Source organism: Herpailurus yagouaroundi, unplaced genomic scaffold (assembly GCF_014898765.1).
Source record: "Herpailurus yagouaroundi ecotype Mexico unplaced genomic scaffold, PumYag 195, whole genome shotgun sequence".
NCBI lineage: Eukaryota > Metazoa > Chordata > Mammalia > Carnivora > Felidae > Herpailurus > Herpailurus yagouaroundi.
The window spans coordinates 1899750-1918800 of NW_024412426.1; the positions used below are offsets into that span (position 1 = coordinate 1899750).

Below are 19051 nucleotides of genomic sequence, written 5' to 3' on the forward strand. Positions count from 1 at the left end.
TTTTTTTTCAACGTTTATTTATTTTGGGACAGAGAGAGACAGAGCATGAACGGGGGAGGGGCAGAGAGAGAGGGAGACACAGAATCGGAAACAGGCTCCAGGCTCTGAGCCATCAGCCCAGAGCCTGATGTGGGGCTCGAACTCACGGACCGCGAGATCGTGACCTGGCTGAAGTCGGACGCTTAACCGACTGCGCCACCCAGGCGCCCCATACCAATACTAAGTTCTATGGGAGACAGAAATGAGTACCATTCCTTGCCACTTGTATGTTTCTATTGGGTTTTTGCTAGTGGGCAGCTGTTAAAGGCACTGACTTAATCCTGAAAGGTATTTCGACATTCTGGTTGAGAAATGCCTCCTGTGGGGCCATGAGCTTAAAGTCCACAGGACACAGTACTGTGGATATGAGAGGTACTCAGCTTCTAGTACTGAGCCAGGTCCTGTGCAAAAGGGGTGATCTAGATATGAGCCCTCCCAGGGGCTGCCGCTCTGTGGAGGGTTCTTGAGCTCCATGTCCTCAGCAGGCTGACTTGCAGCTGCCCATCCTTCCCCTGGTCCCACCAAGGCTGCTGCGGCTTCCTCCACAGGTGCTGATAGTGGTGCCCTTCCGGGAAGCTGCTCTACGGGTGGTCCAGCTCTTCATCAGCCTCCTCGAGGGCGACAGCAAGAAGAAAATAATTGTGAGCAATAAAAAGAGGTTTAAGGGAGAGTATGGCTCAGATCCTGAGGAGAGACCACCCAACCTGAAGAGGCCTGAGGATTATGAAGCTGTGTTTGTCGGCAACATCGATGACCACTTTCGGATTGGTAATTCCTCCTTGTCAGAACTCAGACCCCAAGGGACCTACAGTGTGAGGTTCTCATGGCCGAAGACTAGAAGCCTGGAATTAGGCATTCTCTCAGGGGGTTGAGATGTCCTCCTAACAGGGGTGGGGTGCATTTGAAACATCTTGTCTGCCAGAGGAGAGAGTTTTGCTTGGCTAATGGGGTGGACGCTGGGCTAAGGGTGGAGCATCTCTGAAGCTCTTATATAAAGATACGTGCACATTTATAACAAATGTCTCAGCACACCCATAGCTAGTAGTTGATGCTACAGGGGAGTTGGAAGTGACACAGGCTGAGTGGGTCCCTCGGGGGAGGCTAAATAAACTGAGTGTCTACGCATAATGGTGGACTTTCCTCCTACTGGCCATGTAGAGTGCCTACCCCTGAATTGTCTCCACTCAGGACTTACCAACTGCCACCCAACTTGTTTTGTGTTTGCTTGTCTCGTTCAACTCCCATATACTTGGTTGGTTGTGTATTGATAGAGTAATGTTCTTGGGAAAATGTTCATTCAACAAACATTTATAAAGCATCTATTGGGTGCCGGGTACTGTTAGGAAGCTAGAGATACAGAAATAAAAGTTATGGTTCCTGTTGCTAAGGAAATCCAGCCTCATGGGAAAACAATACAGAATGATCATGATAAGTACTGATCAGAGGATGCAGTGGATGTTCTGGGAGTGTTTAAAGCAATTTCTGTACTCCAAACGAGGACAAGATAGGGAAGGCCTCCTGGTGGAGGTGCCATTTATAGAAAGTTACAAAGAGGGGCGGTCAGCATGCAGGAAAAGATTTCAGACAGGAAACTGCATGTGCAGAGGCATCAGGGTGAATAAGCCAGGCATGACCTAAGATTTATATAGGCTTTAGCAGGACTGGAGTGTCAGGTGAAATGGGACAGGAGTTGATGTTTAGTTTTACATTTTTTTTAATGTTTGTTTTTGAGAGACAGCATGAGCAGGGGAGGGACAGAGAGAGAGGGAGACACAGAATCCAAAGAAGGGTCGAGGCTCTGAGCTGTTGGCCCAGAGCCTGATGCAGGGCTCAAACCCACAAACCATGAGATCATGACCTGAGCCAAAGTTGGCCACCCAACCAGCTGAGCCACCCAGGCACCCCAAGAGTTGATGTTTACTTTTAAACATGTGCAAGTGTCCTGCAAGCTGCTGCTGATGTCAGTTTTGAGCTCAGGAAAGAGATGTGGGCTGGAAATACAGATCATTGTAGAGGTGATGTTACAGTCGTGGTTGGTGAATACCAATTTATTGGTAAATGGTGAATACCCATTTATTACCCATAAACGTAGGTAGAGTGAAAGTAGAACTTACAGCCAAATCAGGGATTTGTGGAAGAGCTGTTTGGATATGGAAAGATTGATATGGGCCAGGTCAGGTATAGAAATGGAAGTGAGTATTAAAGTGGGGAAAAGAACATTTCAAGGAAGATTGGTTCAATATGCTGCTTTATGCATTTGTGATAAGAAACACTAAAGTGTCATTGAATTGGTGACCTTGGCAAGAGTCATTTCAGTGTAGTGCTGAGAATTGAGCCAGATTGTGATGCATTGAGGAGTGAGTGGGAGGTTTCTAAGTGGAGACCATCCTCTGGGGAAGTTGGCCCTAAAGGAAAAGAAGAGAAGGGGAGCCAGATGGGACCATAGACTCAAGAGAGGGAAGATTATTGTTATTTTAGTAAGTGAAACAACTTGAACATGGTTATGTGCTAAGGGAAAGATGTGAAGGTACAACATACATCAGAGGGGGAAAGCCAATGGCTTGGTGGGAACTAATGAAGTAATGTGCACTTGGCTGTTTCCTGTAGGAGTGGCAATCCTTCAGAGGAGCATCCGACTGTATGCCCCCTTTTACTCCTCTGACATCCTCATTGCCTCCCCGCTGGGCTTGAGGACCATCATTGGTGGCGAAGGAGAGAAGAAGAGAGATTTTGACTTTTTGTCTTCTATTGAGCTTCTCATCATTGATCAAGCTGACATTTACCTGATGCAGAACTGGGAGCATGTCCTGGTAATGGTGGTCATTTACATTTAGAGTGACAAAGTTCACATTTAGGGAGAGTTGTTTAAGCCTTTTTTTTTTTTCTTTTTTAATACTTATTTTTGAGAGAGAGCATGTGTGTGAGTGGGGGAGGGAGAGGGAGAGGGAGACAAAGAATGTGAAACAGGCTCTGTGCTGTCAGCGCAAAGCTCAACATGGGGCTCAAGCCCATGCACCGTGAGATCATGACCTGAGCTGAGGTCACACTCCCGATCCACTGACCCACCCAGGCGCACCAGTGGTTTAACTCTTAAAGGGCAATTTAAGTCCAAGTGAGAACTCAGTTTGGAAATGGAAATGTTTCACATTTTCCAGTTTGAAAAAGACTTTTGTCCCGTTTTCTACCCACAGATTGGTCAATAATCATGCAGAGAAATAAAAATTCTTGTCAGTATTGTCATATCTCCAGCAAAGATTTCTTCCCTTCAAAGGTCACTTCTGTGAATAGACCACTTGAGTGGCTGGTTGGTAGGTTGGTTCCTTTTAACCTGGAAGGTCTTTACCTGACTAATTCTTCCTACCAGTTATGCTCATTCTCTCTTGTTTGGCCTTCAGAGGAAATGGGAAATGTGGCTCAGGATTTCTTAATGTGTGGTCTTGTTTTACAGAGAAATGTAGGAGGTCTTTATCTTCCTACTGTAACATGCTGTAATTTTTCCTCCTTCCCCACATACTCTGCAGTGTTGACCATTTTTGCTTTGGAATAATCCTTATCACAGAGCCATAGGTTTGGTTTTTACAGGCACATGAGAACTTGCTTCTGTAGTCCCAGGGCTTGCAGGAAGGTTGGGGCAGATAAAGGGGAGCATTTAGTCATAAAGGAGGGAATACATTTATAGTACTTGTTATCTGTTAATATAGATTTCCAGGTAAAAATATAATGAAGATAGAAAAGGCATGTTGATAGCTGAGTCTTATTTCTTAATTTGAGGGAAAGACAGGTGTTGTGTCTCTGGGGATCTCCTAATGTTTGAGAACTAAGTCACTGAAGAACAACAGCTCTGTTTTCCATGTCATTTCTCTTCTTATCCAAGTCTGGGACTGAAGAACCCATAGAGTGACCAGGCAACATTTCTGAAGTTCCTTTTAAAGGAATATTCCTGCAAGTACCATTTTGATCCTTTCTGAAAGATCCAAGAGATGGTCAGTTTTAGCTTACCTTCCTTTTGGCAGTGTTCACCTAACTGGGCAATTCACACCCATCTGGGCCTCGATTTTCTGGTGTGATTTGGAGGTTGATTGTACATAGCCCATGGGGTTAATAAGATGATAGATTTATAAAATGCTTAGCAGTGCCCAACAGGTACATCCAGAATGAAAATTAATGGTAGTTATTTTTGTTCAAAGCATTTGATGAACCACATGAACCTACTGCCATTGGATTCACATGGGGTGGACTTCTCTCGAGTGAGGATGTGGAGCCTCAATAATTGGTCCAAGTATTATCGCCAGACACTGCTTTTCGGGGCCCTGCAGGATGCCCAGATCAACTCCGTGTTCAACAAGTACTGTGTCAATCTGCAAGGCCAGGTGGGCTCTCTCCTTGTTTCTCTGGGTCTTCATGAAGCACTGTGTACTGTTTGGGTCATGAGGCATAAGGAGAAGATGGCATTTGGTCAGCAGTGGGGATGGCTGGCCTCCTGACACTCTAATTGACTCCTGACAGGTGGCTGTGAGGAACGTCCCAATGACAGGCTCCATCAGCCATGTCCTGGTGCAGCTTCCACATGTCTTCCAGAGGATGGAAGCTGAAAACCTAGCTTCAGTGATTGATGACAGGTACCTATCCCTTCCTGGTCCCATTGGACACTTGGGGGTCAGAGAGAGGGATTTGGCTTTGGCCTATGAGATGAGATAATTGAACCTAATCATCATTGACAGAGGAGGAGACTGAAGCCCAGAAAGGAATGGTACCTTGTCCTAGTTCCCCAGCTGGTTAGTGATAGCATTAGTACTGCAGATCGGGACCTTACCACAAGATTGGGGCATTTCTTAATTACATTACACTGGTTAATGCTGCAGAGTGTTCTATGTCAACAACTTAATTTTAAGCCCTTCAGAGCAGGAATTAATGCCCAGAAGCGAACACTGAAACCTTTACTTTTTTCTTTTTTCATTTTTGAAACCTTTAAATATTCAACTCTAAGCCCTTCACCTTTTGCTTCCTGCAGACATCAAGGTTCCAGTGTTTTTAATTCTCTCTGCATTTTCCCTGTCTCCTCATGGTGTTGTTCAGGGGACCATGGGAGTTGTTCAGTGATGATTTGTTGATTGACAACAGAATGAATGAATGCGTGAGTGAATGGTTTGTGTATGTACTTCTAGAATAATTCTCTGAGATATACTGGCATCGCATCTATTTGTTACAATGAATAGTGTTAGCACTTATTTTTTTATCCTTATATAATCTCTTTGTGATGAGGTAGGCCATACTGGCCTTTTGGGGGAGGTAGAAGGAGATTGTGACTTGCTCAGGGTAACCCAGTTAGTGAGGACACTGAGGGCTAATCTCTCGGTCATTGACTTTGCCCTTTGCTTTTCCAAATCAGGTTTAACTTTTTTGTGAACAAGATTTTGCCTCAGTATCGTGATGCAGTCATGTCTCACACGCTCATCTATGTCCCCTCCTACTTTGACTTTGTGCGCCTCCGAAATTACTTCAAGAAGGAAGAACTGAACTTCACCCACATCTGCGAGTACACCCCGAAGTCTGGTGTCTCCAGGGCCAGACACTTCTTCCTTCAAGGAGAGAAGCAGTTTCTGCTCCTCACAGAACGCTTCCATTTCTACAAAAGGTAAAGTAGTGCCAGGTTTTGAGTGTCCTCTCAGGAGGGGAAAATGCAGTGTGGATCATGGCCTACTTCTGAGTGCATGGTAAGCTTTGCAGTGTTGTGAGGTCCTCTTGTGTCTACCTTTTGTAGAGGAGCCAGAGAGTTTTGGAACTGGACAGGCTCTTCTTGGTTGGTTGGTTGGCTTCCTCCCCAAATGGGCTTTGTTGGAGAATGTAGAAACAAATGAGTGACTACAGTATAATCTGTGTGGGTCTGGAGCGGGTCCACATTTGGGGATGCTTCCTGTAGCTGTGGTTGTACACCTCAAGAAAGACATGACTGAGTTGAACAACTCTAGGTAGCACAACTGAAGTGACTGTAGGAAGCAGAGGGCCCTGTCATGGAAGCAAAGCCAAAATACCAGGGACTGTGTGGTCTGTGGAGGCGGAGGTGGAGGCTGAGCACAAAGTCAGTGTTCAGAAAGTTCCAGTGTGTCTTGAAGAGGTGCACACACACTTCCTGACCAAGGAGACTAGGAGTGAGGGGCCCCTTGTTTGTAGGAGGCAAAAGATGAGGGGCTTACAACTGAATATTTAATGATTTCAGAATTTGCTTTGCTTCCCCACTATGTGATTTTGACAAAACAAGTTGGACTGGCCTTTAAAAAAATTTTTTTTTAAATGTTTATTTACTTTTGAGAGGTGGGGGGCGAGGGGCAGAGAGAGGGGGACACAGAATCCGAAGCAGGCTCCAAGCTCTGAGCTGTCAGCACAGAGCCCGATGTGGGGCTCGAACTCACAAACCATGAGATCATGACCTGAGCTGAAGTTGGATGCTTAACTGACTGAGCCACCCAGGCGGCCCTGGATTGGCCTTTTTTTAAAAATTCTAATTAGAGTGTTAGTAATATTGGGCTTTCTGTTACTATTTGCAACCTTTCGTGCCCTGAGAAGTCAGGTATTTTATGGTTTTGCCAAGTTTGTCTCTGCTGCCAAGTGAAAAGCCCTTTTTAAACCCTTATCTACAGAGAGAGGGAAAATTGCATCCTATTATCTCTTCTTTCCTGATTCACAATAATGTTCAGTGAATTTACGTTTTGCCTTTTCTGTTTTATTAATTCTCAGTCACATGTACTACTGAGGGGCACTTTTTCTCAGAGAACTCCAAACACATAAGAACTCTTCTAGGCTTTGGAGCATATTTGATGATGCACATTGGCATTGCTTTGCCTTTTAGTTTATCCTGATGTTAGGATGTGCTCCCCAGACATGTTCTTGTTACTAAGATGGGGAGGGAGGAATCTAGCATCCCACCAGGGCTGAGCTGACATGACATGACCTCTTTGGCTATTCTGCTGACTAGGTGATCTGTGAGTGGAGAGAGGAGAAATGGCTACATTTGTGTTTTCTGGGCTCCATTCTGGGCCACCTACACAGGGCTATTTGGCCAAAGAGTGCTGATGAATTTTGGCATCGTTATTTGCTTTGTTCCGGTGAGTTGTTGTTTTCATTCATGTTGGAAAGTGATATTTTGGGGGAGTTTGCACTCGGCAGGTCTTAAGAAACCTTAGTTTTCTGTCAGCTTGACACACGAAAGCAAGCCTTTTAAGTGAAGTGTATGGATTGGAAAATTTCCCAGCGTGATGGTCTATAGCAAGTATGAATTAAGTCGGGAGGAAAAGAGTGTTCTCATATAGCAGCTTTTCAAGGAGAGGGCATGATGTCTTAAGTAGGCAGCACAATCCACTGGCTTACACCACTGTATTTACCAAACTATTTAGCCCCCAAATCATTATAAAGACAAATCAAGCATGTACCACTTGCTTTATACCCTGGACCAGATTCGTGAGTATATCCTGTCCTGGATTGAAGATGAATAGAAACAATGTGCTTCAGTGTTCTGCGACTGCTAATTATCTCAAAGTTTCCAGCTCTAGATTTTTTTGCTTGAAAGGTCATCAAAGTGATGATAGGTGCTTTTATCTGCAATGCCTTTGTGATTCGATTTGACCTTGGGAAACATATGTTAAACTTTAATATCCAGCTCTGAAATTCTGTATTTATATTCTCTCTAGAAGTAGGCAGTGTTAGAAATACCACTGCTTTTTTGTGAGCTAGCAAAACATTTTCATCCAGAAGATGATTCATTTTTTTGTGGGGATTGGGGGATGAAACGAGTTGAATCTTAGGATTGGACAGGCCTTTGGTCATGATGGCCCACTGAAGGATGGGATGCTTCACAGTTCTTTCTGTGAGCTTTATCACTGAGTTGCTACAGCAGGGAAAATTCTTAACCAGGGCACAAGTCAGAAACTCTGGAGGTGGGATTTATGGGGTTGGGAAAGGCTGCTGGGGTATTTCTTTTATCTTCCTTTTTTTTTCTTAATGTTTATTTTCGAGAGAGAAAGAGAGCACCAGCAGGAGAGAGGCAGAGAGGGAGGGGAGGGGCAGAGAGACAGACAGACACAGAATCCAAAGCAGGCTTTAGGCTCCAAGCTGTCAGCACAGAGCCCGATACGGGGTCAGACTCACAAACCATGAGGCCATGACCTGAGCCAAAGTCAGATGCTTAACCGACTGAGTCACCCAGGCATACTGGGATATTTCTGACTACTCCCAGCCCCTACGTGAGAATCCCCAGTTCTGGAAATAGCAGACCAGCTTTATAGACAATGTGGAGAAACCAGCCTTTCAAATCAGCTGTGAGTGCCTCATTTATCTTTCACATTTGGTAGGTGAGGTCGACATCTGAATGTCCTTTGTCCTTAAAGTTCCCATCCAGCCATTGAGTCCTATTTCTAGGGGTCACTGAAGACCCAAAACCTGTCCCAGGGGAGGAAGAAGCTACATAGGGGAAGGGATGCTGAACATTATGGAGAATCGACAGTAACTGTCCCTCTGAAGAGGCCGTCACCACGTTTACTGTTTCCAGGAGATACCTAGTCTGTTGTGGGAGATTGAAACTGAGAAAGATCTTCTTGGGTTTTAAATACAGCACTTAGTAGAATTTGTTTTGTTGTTTTGTTTTATAAGTACGCTGATTCTAAGAGTGTTAGACAATTGTTGTAGAGAACTTGGAAAATGTAGGTTAAAAAAAAGAAAATGGAATCTCACTGCCCTGATATTAATACCCATTTTAGTGTGTTTTTTTAATGTGAAAAATACGTGCACATGTACAAACGTGTGTACCCCCACACACACATTTTTTTTTTTTAACTAAATTGGGATTACATTGTACTCGTTGGGATTTTTTTCTTTATGCATTTTATGTGTTCATTGAAAAAGAATTTTAATATGTTAACATTTTGGCATATGTATTTGTGTATCATGGGTGCATTTTTAAGTTGACATACATAGCTCTATCATGTCCTCCCTTCCCCCCAGCTTTTTATTTGGAAAGATTTCATTTCACAGGAAATTGTAAGACTATAATAGTGAACGTCGATAGCTCCTTTTGCTGGGATTTCACCAGCTGTTAGCATTTTGCCACATTTGTATGCACCCCTGTTCTCTGTCTTTCCTTCTCTCTGTCCATTCACATCTTAATTTTTCTTTCTGAGCCATTTGTAAACAAGTTCAGGGGCTTCATGACATTGAACCCCTAAATCTTACAGCATGTAGCTCCTAAAAACAAGAATATTATTTTATCTAATGGTAATACCACTATCAAACCACTTGATATTATTATAGTAATATCATCTGATACATAGTCTGTATTCAAATTTTCCTTGTTGTCCTGATGACCATTGTAGCTGTTACACCCCATAATCCAGGATTCGGTTAAGGATCATACATTACATTTGGTTAATGTTTCTTTAGTCTGTCTTAGTAGTTCTCAGCTGGGGGCAGTTTTGTTCCAGAAGACATTTTTGGTGGTCAAAACTGGAGGGTTATTCTAGTGGTCTAGTGCTTCTAGTGGATTGCGGCCAGGATGTTTCTGGATACCCTAGAGTACAGAGGATAGCCCCACAACAAAGAATTATCTGGCTCAATAGGTCAGTAGTGTGGAGGTTAAGAAACCTTGATCTAAAATAATTCTGTTGCTTTTTTTCCCTTGACATTTTTTGAAGAGCCAATCCAGTTTCCTACAGAATGTCCCAAAGCCTAGATTGTATAATTGTTTTGTTTTATTATTCAGGTTGTTTTATTTTATTATTCAGATCACTGGTTCCCAGATTTTGCTGTACATTAAAATCCCCTTGGGGAGCTTTTAAAGATCCAAATACCCAAGGCATACACCCCAGTGCCAATTAAATCCCTGTGTCTGGGGATGGGAACGAAGCACAGATATTTCAAGCACACAACCAGACAGGTGATTCATAGTGCAGTGACGTTCAGACTAGATTAAACATCTTTTGGCGAGAACTCCACATAGAGGATATTGTATACTTTCCACTCTGTCTTGTCAAGAGGCACATAATGTCGGTTTATATCATTTTTGGTGATGTTGAATGTAATCACTTGGTCAAAGTGTATCTGCTAGATCTCTTCATTGTAAAAGTACCTTTTCTATTTATAAGTAAGCTATGAGGTGTGTATTGCATCCTTTTAAATGGCATATAGTATGTTGTATGGATATATAAGTAGCTCAGTTTCCTTTTCATGGGTATATAGATTCTAAAAAAATTGTTCTATTATATGCAACAATGCCAAGAACATCTATGTGCATAATTGATGGCATAGTTGTCTAGTTATTTTATTAGAATAAATTTAGACAGGAAAACTTGTTAGCTCAAAAACTGTATACATTGAAAAATTTATTATGCATTGCCCTTTCCTCCCTCCCTCTGTCTTCCCCATATCTTCTCTCCCTCCCCAAAATACACACACAATAATTTATACTCCATTAGCCTATTTCTGCAAAACCCCACTTGTTGCCAGTGACTTGATAGCCAGAGTGATTCCTCAGTGTGTTAATGTCTTTTAAAGAGTCTTGCATGTGTGCGTGTGTGTGTGTGTGTGTGTGTGTGTGTGTGTGTGTGTGTTTGTAATTGTCAATTGAATGTAGGGGCTGAGATGGGTAGTACTTACAATCAGGCATACCTCTTACTCTTCAGGCCACTCATGTGGGAGTTGTGAATCGAGTCAGGATTTGGTTATTACTGTAGCTAACCTTCCATGCACCACAGACTTCAAATTCCTCTAGCAGTCAGTGCTTAGTGTAGGGCCTGGGGTACCGGCAGGTCTTTTCTCAGTGTCCATCTTCTCTCGGCTTCCACCAAGCCCTGTGCCCCTGTGACAGAGGAGGGGTCTCTCCCCACTCGAGCCCCTTTTGCAGCAGCAGGCTGCTCTTGCTTGTTACTCCCTGCGAGGCTTGAGGTGGGATTGGGGTTCTCTCCGTGTGGCTTGGTTTGAGGCGGGCCCTGTTCGTCCTAGGCTGCGGAGCTGGGGCCCGGTCAGCATTCCTGCAGCCCACTCCGTGGCAGCCAAACCCTACCTTGAATCTGTGAGGGATCTTGGTAGGAAAGAACTTCCTGCTTCTCCCACGGTGGTGGCAGACCTGTGCTTATGTCAGTGTAGGATCTTGGGCTGAATGGATTTTGTGTTCTTTCCCCAGGGACAGTCTGCTGCTGCTTTTTACTGGGTGTAAGTCTTGTGGTGAGGAAGCATGGGTGGGCCTTTAAGGCCCCAGCCCCAGCTCTTGACCTTTGCCCCTCTCTCAGCAGTTTCAGATTTTACTTCATACACATATGGGTCTGGGAAGTGAGTGAGGTTTCATGTCTGCACCGAGGAGTCTCTCTCAGGTCTCCTGCCTCGCCTCCCACCTTTCTCCACGACCCCCATCGGAGGCCTGTAGAAGAGAGCTCACGAGTGAACGCGAGCTAAAGGAGTGTCCACCAATCTCAAGGGTTCTGAACTGTCGCACAGGCCTACATTTGCCCTTTACGAATTTGTACAGCTCTTTTCTTGCTACCCATTTTCTTGGCAGCTGCCCTCTTCCTCCTGTGCTCTGCCAGAAACACTCTCTTCAGAGAGGTTTGTCACTCTGGAATTCAGTCAGTGGTGGGCTGGCTCGTGAGATCTGCTTGCCCATCTCTTCCCGACTCCCAAGTTTAGCAACATAACGTTGGTAGCTTGAAATTGGCCACGGTGGGAGTATTTACACCACAGAATTTGGCAACTGCTTCAAATCCGCACCCTCTCTTCCCCACTGAGAACCAGTTCTTAAACATACACCAGCATACCATTGAATCAGTTCACTTGGTTGCCTTGTGACGTGTGCTGTCTAGGCTCAGGGAAAGGAACATAGGTTATGTGGCCTTTTCTGGTTAGTGTGGAAGCAGTGCTGTCTTGAGTTTTCTACGTACAAAGCACAAGTGGAACTTGGTGTTTGCTTTTGTTTGTTTCGATAACTAGTGAGGTAGAACAGTGTACTCAAGTTCATTAGCCATTGGAATTCCTTCCTTATGGTAATGTGGAAAAGTGAACCAAGTAGTGGGTTGCAGTTACAGTTTGGAAGATGAGGGTCTCCAGAGAGATCAGGATGATCTGTGGGATAAGAAGACAAGGAAAGCAGATCCTCTGTGAATAAAATAGAATTCCCAAGTGAGTCTTACATCAGCAGCGTATGAGAGGGCTTTAGCAGGAAAAATCAGAACTTTGTCAACTATAAAATCTTTTGTTATGGGGCCCCAGAGGAAATAATTGGCCCGGACCCGAACCATACAGTGAGTCCCTAAGGTCCGCACCTTGGCCCGGCGGGGCCCCCCCCCCCCCCCCGCATACAGCGCTGCAGCAGGGAGAGAAGTGCACGAGCTGTTGAAACTAATTGCTTTTCCGCAATGCCTGATGGGTCCTCAGTCAGGATTTTGTAAATGGGTGAACGTGGGACATCTGCCATGGAGTTAGCATGTCTGCAGAGTGACAAGAGAAGACTGATGGGAACTCCTTTACAGTTTATGCAGTTCATTTTACGACCTGGGTCTGACCTCATTGCCATTACAGGACATTCTGTTTTGCCCGATTATAATAAGGGTAACGTTAAGTTGTGTTTACTTTTTAAATTTTCTGTGACAGATCTTTAATCCTAGTCTACTGTTCTTCCCCATCCTACCTTGGTCTACCCAGAGTAGGCTCAAGAAATGCAAATTTGTTTTATCACTCTCTCAAGCCAAACATTATAAGCCCTTCCAACTCAAAATAACCTTTGATCTGTCGGATGGTGAGCCATTATCTTCCTCCTTGAGCATGGAGCAGCAAGAGGGAGCTACGCCCCTGTCGAACTCTCAGGTAGCTTTTCCATAAATGTGCTCAAGGAGATATAGCCTCTCTTTCCCCTCCTAATAGGTATACCATAAAAGGGATCAGGAACCTGATTTTCTATGAACTGCCAACATATCCCCACTTCTACAGCGAAGTCTGTAACATGCTGAGAGCCACCAGCAGAGGAGAGGAAGCCACCTGGACTTGCACTGTCCTCTACTCCAAGTACGACGCCCAGAGGTTGGCTGCTGTGGTTGGCGTGGAGCGGGCTGCGCAGATGCTGCAGTCCCACAAGAACGTCCACCTCTTCATTACTGGAGAAAGATGAGAACTTGTTGGACAGGAAACGGTATTGGCGGGATACCTGATGCTTGGTTCTGTGCCACTTGGGCCCAATTCTGATCACTTACGCAAGGACTGCTCCAGGAAGGAGCACCGGGCAGCAGCGGAGCGGATACGTCTTTCTCTTTAGGTCATGCGTCCCTGAAAAGTTAAATGCAAACCAGATTCTGGGCACATCTTTCAGAGATCAGGAGGGAGCTAATAGAACTCTGAGAGGTTGGCAGAAGGAAAACGTTCTACTTGTGAAACTTTTTGTAAGCCATAAATTCTTCTGGTGTTATTTTATTCTCTAATTTATTACACTTGGTAAATTCTTTCAGATTCGCCTATTTCTGTCTGATGCTTCCTTAAAGTAAGGCATACATGTCATTGCTTGTGAGAAGTGGTTGTGAGAATATTGGGAGACTTCTTGCTGCTGAATATCATCTTAATTGTGGATCACATGTGTTTTGCAAAACTATTATTTTTCCCCAGCCAAACTTTTTTAAATCTTAAATATTCTATTTTAATTCAGCCTAGAAGAATACATTCACTGATTTTTTTTTAACTCACAATAGTAAATGTTGTAAAATATACACTTAAAATCGTGTTATTTGAAATAACATTAATCTTTACTCTGTTTCAAGAAATAATTTTGCGAGACTCTTGGTGTCATGACATCTGTCTTCATGTCACTGTCTTCATTATTATGGTGGCCCTTTTTTAAGTCCTATACAGATAAAAATGAAAATCGCACTTCTAAAAACATTTTTATTTTGAAATATTCCCAGAAAAATTGTAAGTCCTGAACCTAAACCATTTGAGAATAAGTTGCTGACTTGATGGGCCTATCATTCGTAAAAATTACCCCTGGATGTAGTGTGTATTTCCTGTAAACAAGGACATTTTTCCATGTAACCAGAAAACAAATATCAAATCAGGAAACTGCCATTAATACTTATTGCCGTCTAATCCTTGGCCACCATTCAGGTTTTGCCAAGTGGTCCAGTCATGTCCTTAATAGCAAAAGGAGATAGTTGAGAATTACATGTTGCCTTTCATTGTCGTACCTCTGTAGTGTCCTTTATTCTGGAAGACTACCCCAGCTTTTTGCTGGCTTTCTTGACTTTGACATTTTTGAAGATTACAGACTGGTTATTATTTTGGATAATGTTTCCCTTTGATTAGGTTTAGTTGACGCACCACTAGCAGGAACACTGAAGCACTGCTGTGTCCTCACCCCATCTCATCAGGTGGCACACAGTGTCCATGTGCCCCGTCAGTGATGATGCTAACTGACCACTTGTTTTTCTTTTGTCTTTTTAAAATTGTTTTTTAAAAATTTTATTTTTAAGTAGTGTCTACATCCATTGTGGGGCTCGAACCTACAACCCTGAGATCAAGAGGCACATGCTCTACTGAGTGAGCCAGCCATATGCCCCGCTAACTGACCACTTGTTTAAGGCACTGTTTGCCAGGGTTTTCCAGTATGGAGTTACTCTTTTCCTGTTATTTGTTAATTTCCATCAGTATGGGCTTGTAGTTTCATGTTCTGTTCAATGGGTTATAATCCATTACTATCATTGTGGACGTGTATACACACACAGCATCTGAATTTATTTCTATATCCATGTATTGAAAACCATGAATTCACACCACACTTTGACACCACGGACACCTTCCGGTGTTCTCCCTGTCTGTAGTTGTAACTCCCTTCTCAGACAGTGAGATATGTGGCTCCCATTATCCTCAATGGAACAGCCTGTAATTGGTACAGATTTTCTTTTACTTGGACACACTTAAAATTGCTTAGCAAAAACAAGTAAAGTCACTTTTGGGGTAGTCTTCCTGCTAAGTATTTAAATAGGCATTTTTATTTCTCTCTTCCCTCAACAGGGAAAGTAGAACTATTCATTCCATATACAGATGGGTTCCTAAAGTTCTGAAAATTGAGGTGACAGTCATAAGCTGCCCAAACCAATGCTACAAAGACCGTTTTATATCCCCAGAGTGTCCTGTGTGTTATTGGCCTATCTGTGCTGCTGTTTACCATGTATACATGGAGCATGTATATTATGAGAAAAGAAATGGGTTCCCTTGCCTGGTTCAGAGATAGGAGGAAAAAGAGGCTCTGGTTGCCCCCCCTCTTCTATTTCTGTGTTCATTATGCTGCACTGTAGCTGATCTCATGGCTCTCATTACCACTGCTTACAAGACTCCCAGAGCTGCGGCTTCTCTGGATCTCTACACACGTGTGAACCTGAATTTTAAGTCCATGAGATAGCCCCAGGAATCTGCATTTGATTAAGCATCCCTAGTGATTTTAGTGCTGGCTTATAGGCAGCCAACTGCTTCTCACCTGTGAGAACACGGAGGATTTCAAGTGTGAACAAAACACTTCTTTTGTTCTTGGCTCGGTACCTGGGAAAGAAGGTAAGCCTCAGTAGCTGGCCCTGGCTCCTGAGTTGATTGCAAAAAGTTGATTCTCTGGAATGGTTCCATTAAAAGGATGCCTTAACATCAGATCTCTCGCATACACCAAATAAGGGAGAGAAGAGAATTTATTGGACTATGGATAATAATGCCTGAGCTGGAATTACATACTATCTTGCTATTTCTTATTTTTTTTTCCTTCCTCATAGTAGTAACAACTAGCTTAGCACTTTTCTTTTTGAGGGGAGAAAAGCTTTGAATCATGAATGCTTCGTACAGCTGGCTGCACCATGTGCAATATTCAAAAAACAAGAACTAGCTAATCATAGAGAACCAGCAGCTAAACAGCCCTCTGCTGGCTTCCAAAGGGCTTATAATTGGTGCAGATGGCCCCGGCGGGATGGGGAGCATATCCCTGCTGACTCCTTGCACCCCAGAGGGCCAGGAGGGGTGGGGTGGGGGGGCTCATGAAGGCTCTTGGCCCTGATCATGCCCTCGTGGGAGTGAGGAGCCAGGCTGCTGAGGAAGGAGGGGGGAGGCAGGTGGTGTGGGAGCCTGCTGGCCGCCTTCTGCCCAGCCTTCCCAAGGCCACATGAACAGATCTTCAGGCTGCAGAGTTTAGATTTGATGAGTCGAGGACCTCAAGATGACAGAAAGCCTGGGGTGAGGGAACAGGAGTTGGAAGTTCTTTATAATCATCTGAAGAGTCTCATTGTGCAACCAGCAGGTGGCTGTGAGGTGCCTGCAGCTTGCCGAAGAGGAATGTAATGGAAACGCATCAACTTCACCTTTCCCGGAGCATCTTCCAAGCGGCATGGCCTTCACAGCTGGTCCGTCTGCTCCTTCTGCCCCCTGTCCTTCCAATCTCTTCCCCAATTTCTCTGTCTTTCAAGGGCTTATGGTAGTGATTTTTATTATCAGTGTTCCTACTCCCGACTTACTATTTTAAAAGGCTTTTCTGGAGGCCTAGCTAAATAGAATTCTAAACAAATTTCAGTCAGCTTTTAATTAGTCTGTGAATTGGGAGCAGATACACAGATAACCCAAAATTGATGTAGTCTTTTGGAGGCAAAAGAGAGGAGAGCTCTCTCCTTCCCTCTGGGCCTATCCACCCCCTCCCTGGTGAACCCAACCACATTCAGCTGACAGGAAAGTCGTGTTTCTTTCTAAAAATTTGTGGCCCTTCCTCCTATACCATATGCTCTCATCAGAGTTGCAATAAAATTCTGTGCATTTTCTGTCCTGTTTTGCAAATGAACACGCATTCCTGTCCCCTCAGGTCAAGTTTGCTTTCTTTCCATCGCCCTGCTCTGAGGACTTTGCTTTCTTCGTTCAGATGTGGGAAGGGGTCGGCTCTGCTCTCATTGTGTGTATTTCAGCGTAATTCCCGGATTCCCCTTACCTCTCTGGCCTCATTGCCATTATATCTGTGGGAGGTGAAGGCACAAGAAAGAACAGAGCTCCAGGCCTCAATGAGACAGGCCGTCTCAACAGTTAGGGTCCTGTGCTCCCCAGAGAGCTGGTTCGCCCCACACAGAGAAGTCTGCCCGCTCCTGGTGGGCAGCTCCACCCGGCTGTCCCCCTCGCTGCTGGGACAAACAAACCGCTGCACTCACTTGTCCTCATGACAGCCCCTCACATCGGGTGAGGGATGGCTCATTCCTAGGCTGCTCCTGGCCTTCAGTCTTGGGTCTCTGCAGCTGGCTGTGACCAGGTGGGAACGAGCCTGGCTGACGGGGAAGGAAGGCAGTTCTGCCGCTTGGCTGATTTGGAAGCCGCACTGAATTCCTGCCCATCTGTTCTCCCAGCTGAGCCAGGGCCGAAGCCGTCTACCTCTTGCCAGCCCAGGGAATGACATGTAGACCAGTGGCCTGCAGCCCTCGTCCTCCCTGCCCTCTGCAGCCCGTCTCACATGCCCATGTGGCTCCCTGCAGAGAAATGGTCCCGGGCCCGCAGCTGGTGTTTGCCTGCAGACATTTCATGGGTTCCTGCTTTTTGCATTCTGTGTCATTTTTCAAAGCCGGCCCTGAGCTGGGTGCTGAGACTGACCTCACCACTGACCTGCTGTGGCTCTGCACGGTTCCCTTCATCAGCGTTCTCATCTTTGTAAAGTAGGGAAGAATCGGGACCTGAGAGGAAGCAGATGAGGCTGCTGTTTGCCCTGTAGTCACCTCCTACTTCCTACTAACAGGACCCTGTATTTTATTGGGGTTCTGCCCAGCTAAAACTACATTTCCCAGCCCCCCTTACAGGTCTGGCTGAGAAAATGAGCCGTAACCATTGCTCATTGGAGGAGCACTCTTTAAGCCTGAGAGGAACACCCCCTTTCTACCTGGAACACCGAAGTGACGGCTGAAGCTCTTGGTGGGAGCTCTGTACAGAAGGTGTCGGAGCAGAAAGACCGAGTAGCCTGGTTCTCTGATCACATTCTGAAGGTGCCACCCATACCAGTCCTGCGTGTTCTCCCTTGGCACTCCAGATGAAAACCCAAATCCCTAATTTGTCTAAGCCACTGAGGCCAGGCCTCTATTGTTAGCCGTTCCTAACTGATGCCGAGGACAAAAAATGGGATCACGGAGTCCTGAAGTCCAAAGACTTTGCCTCTTCTTTCTTCTGTTTCTCTGCAGGATCCACCATAAGGACTGTACTTCAGGGTGGATACCTGACCCCTTGATGACAGTGGGGAGTGAGCGCTAAGGTGCCTCTGACTTTGTACTGTCACTGCCATCACCTGTCCATGCAGATCCATAAATCTGGGGGAAGACAAGTGTCTCCTCCTAGGACTTCATGGAAACTGGTAGTGGCAGAAAAATCACTGGCAAGAAAACAGACTTCAGCTCTCTGAAAGCTGATGACTGCCTGCCTTTTATCTGTTCTGTGTTTCAAGGCAAAATTAGGTAACGAACTAGGATCCCCAGTTCGGTAGGAACTTGGAGGTCTTGTGATCCAGTCTGCCGCTTGGCCCACACGTCATCCGTAGACCATCTCTGAGAGGTGGTCTTCGGCCTCTGCGTGAATGCTTTCAAGGATGAGGTACTTCTTTCTCACTGTGGCTTTTCTAATCAGCCCCGATTAGACAGCAGAAGACTCTGTGAAGCTTCCATGTGTTAGTCTAGCCCAGTGTCTCAGGTTACACAGTGCAAGCCTTTCTTCCACTTGTTAATCCTCAGCTATTTGAAGACATCGACCCTGTCCTCTTGAGACTTCCTAGTTCCAAGCTAAGCATTCATTCTTGGTGGTTCCTTCAATGATTTTTTTTTTCCTGAGAAGTTTTTTACTTTTGGTCTTTTTATTAAAAAACCCTGGTTCATTCCGCAAAAAGAAGTAAAACAGTGAAAAACAATACAAAGTCAAAACTATACCTACTTGGTGGTAACTATTATTAATATCTTGATATGTTTCCACCAAGAATCTTTTCTATAAAGATTATTTTCTATAATAATAA

The 19051-nt window shown here is 44.7% G+C and overlaps 1 protein-coding gene across 2 annotated transcripts in view; it reads left to right on the forward strand.

Annotated features, from left to right (window-relative positions):
- UTP25 (UTP25 small subunit processome component) overlaps nt 1–14242 on the forward strand; it is a 25131-nt gene extending 10889 nt beyond the window's left edge. For both annotated transcript variants that reach the window (XM_040446350.1, XM_040446352.1), the window contains 6 exons: nt 588–807; nt 2647–2849; nt 4227–4409; nt 4546–4658; nt 5429–5674; nt 12937–14242. In XM_040446350.1, the coding sequence (XP_040302284.1) occupies nt 588–807; nt 2647–2849; nt 4227–4409; nt 4546–4658; nt 5429–5674; nt 12937–13180 (1209 nt within the window). In that variant the 3' untranslated portion in view covers nt 13181–14242. The remainder of the gene's footprint in view (nt 1–587; nt 808–2646; nt 2850–4226; nt 4410–4545; nt 4659–5428; nt 5675–12936) is intronic.
- The last annotated feature ends 4809 nt before the right edge of the window (nt 14243–19051 follow it).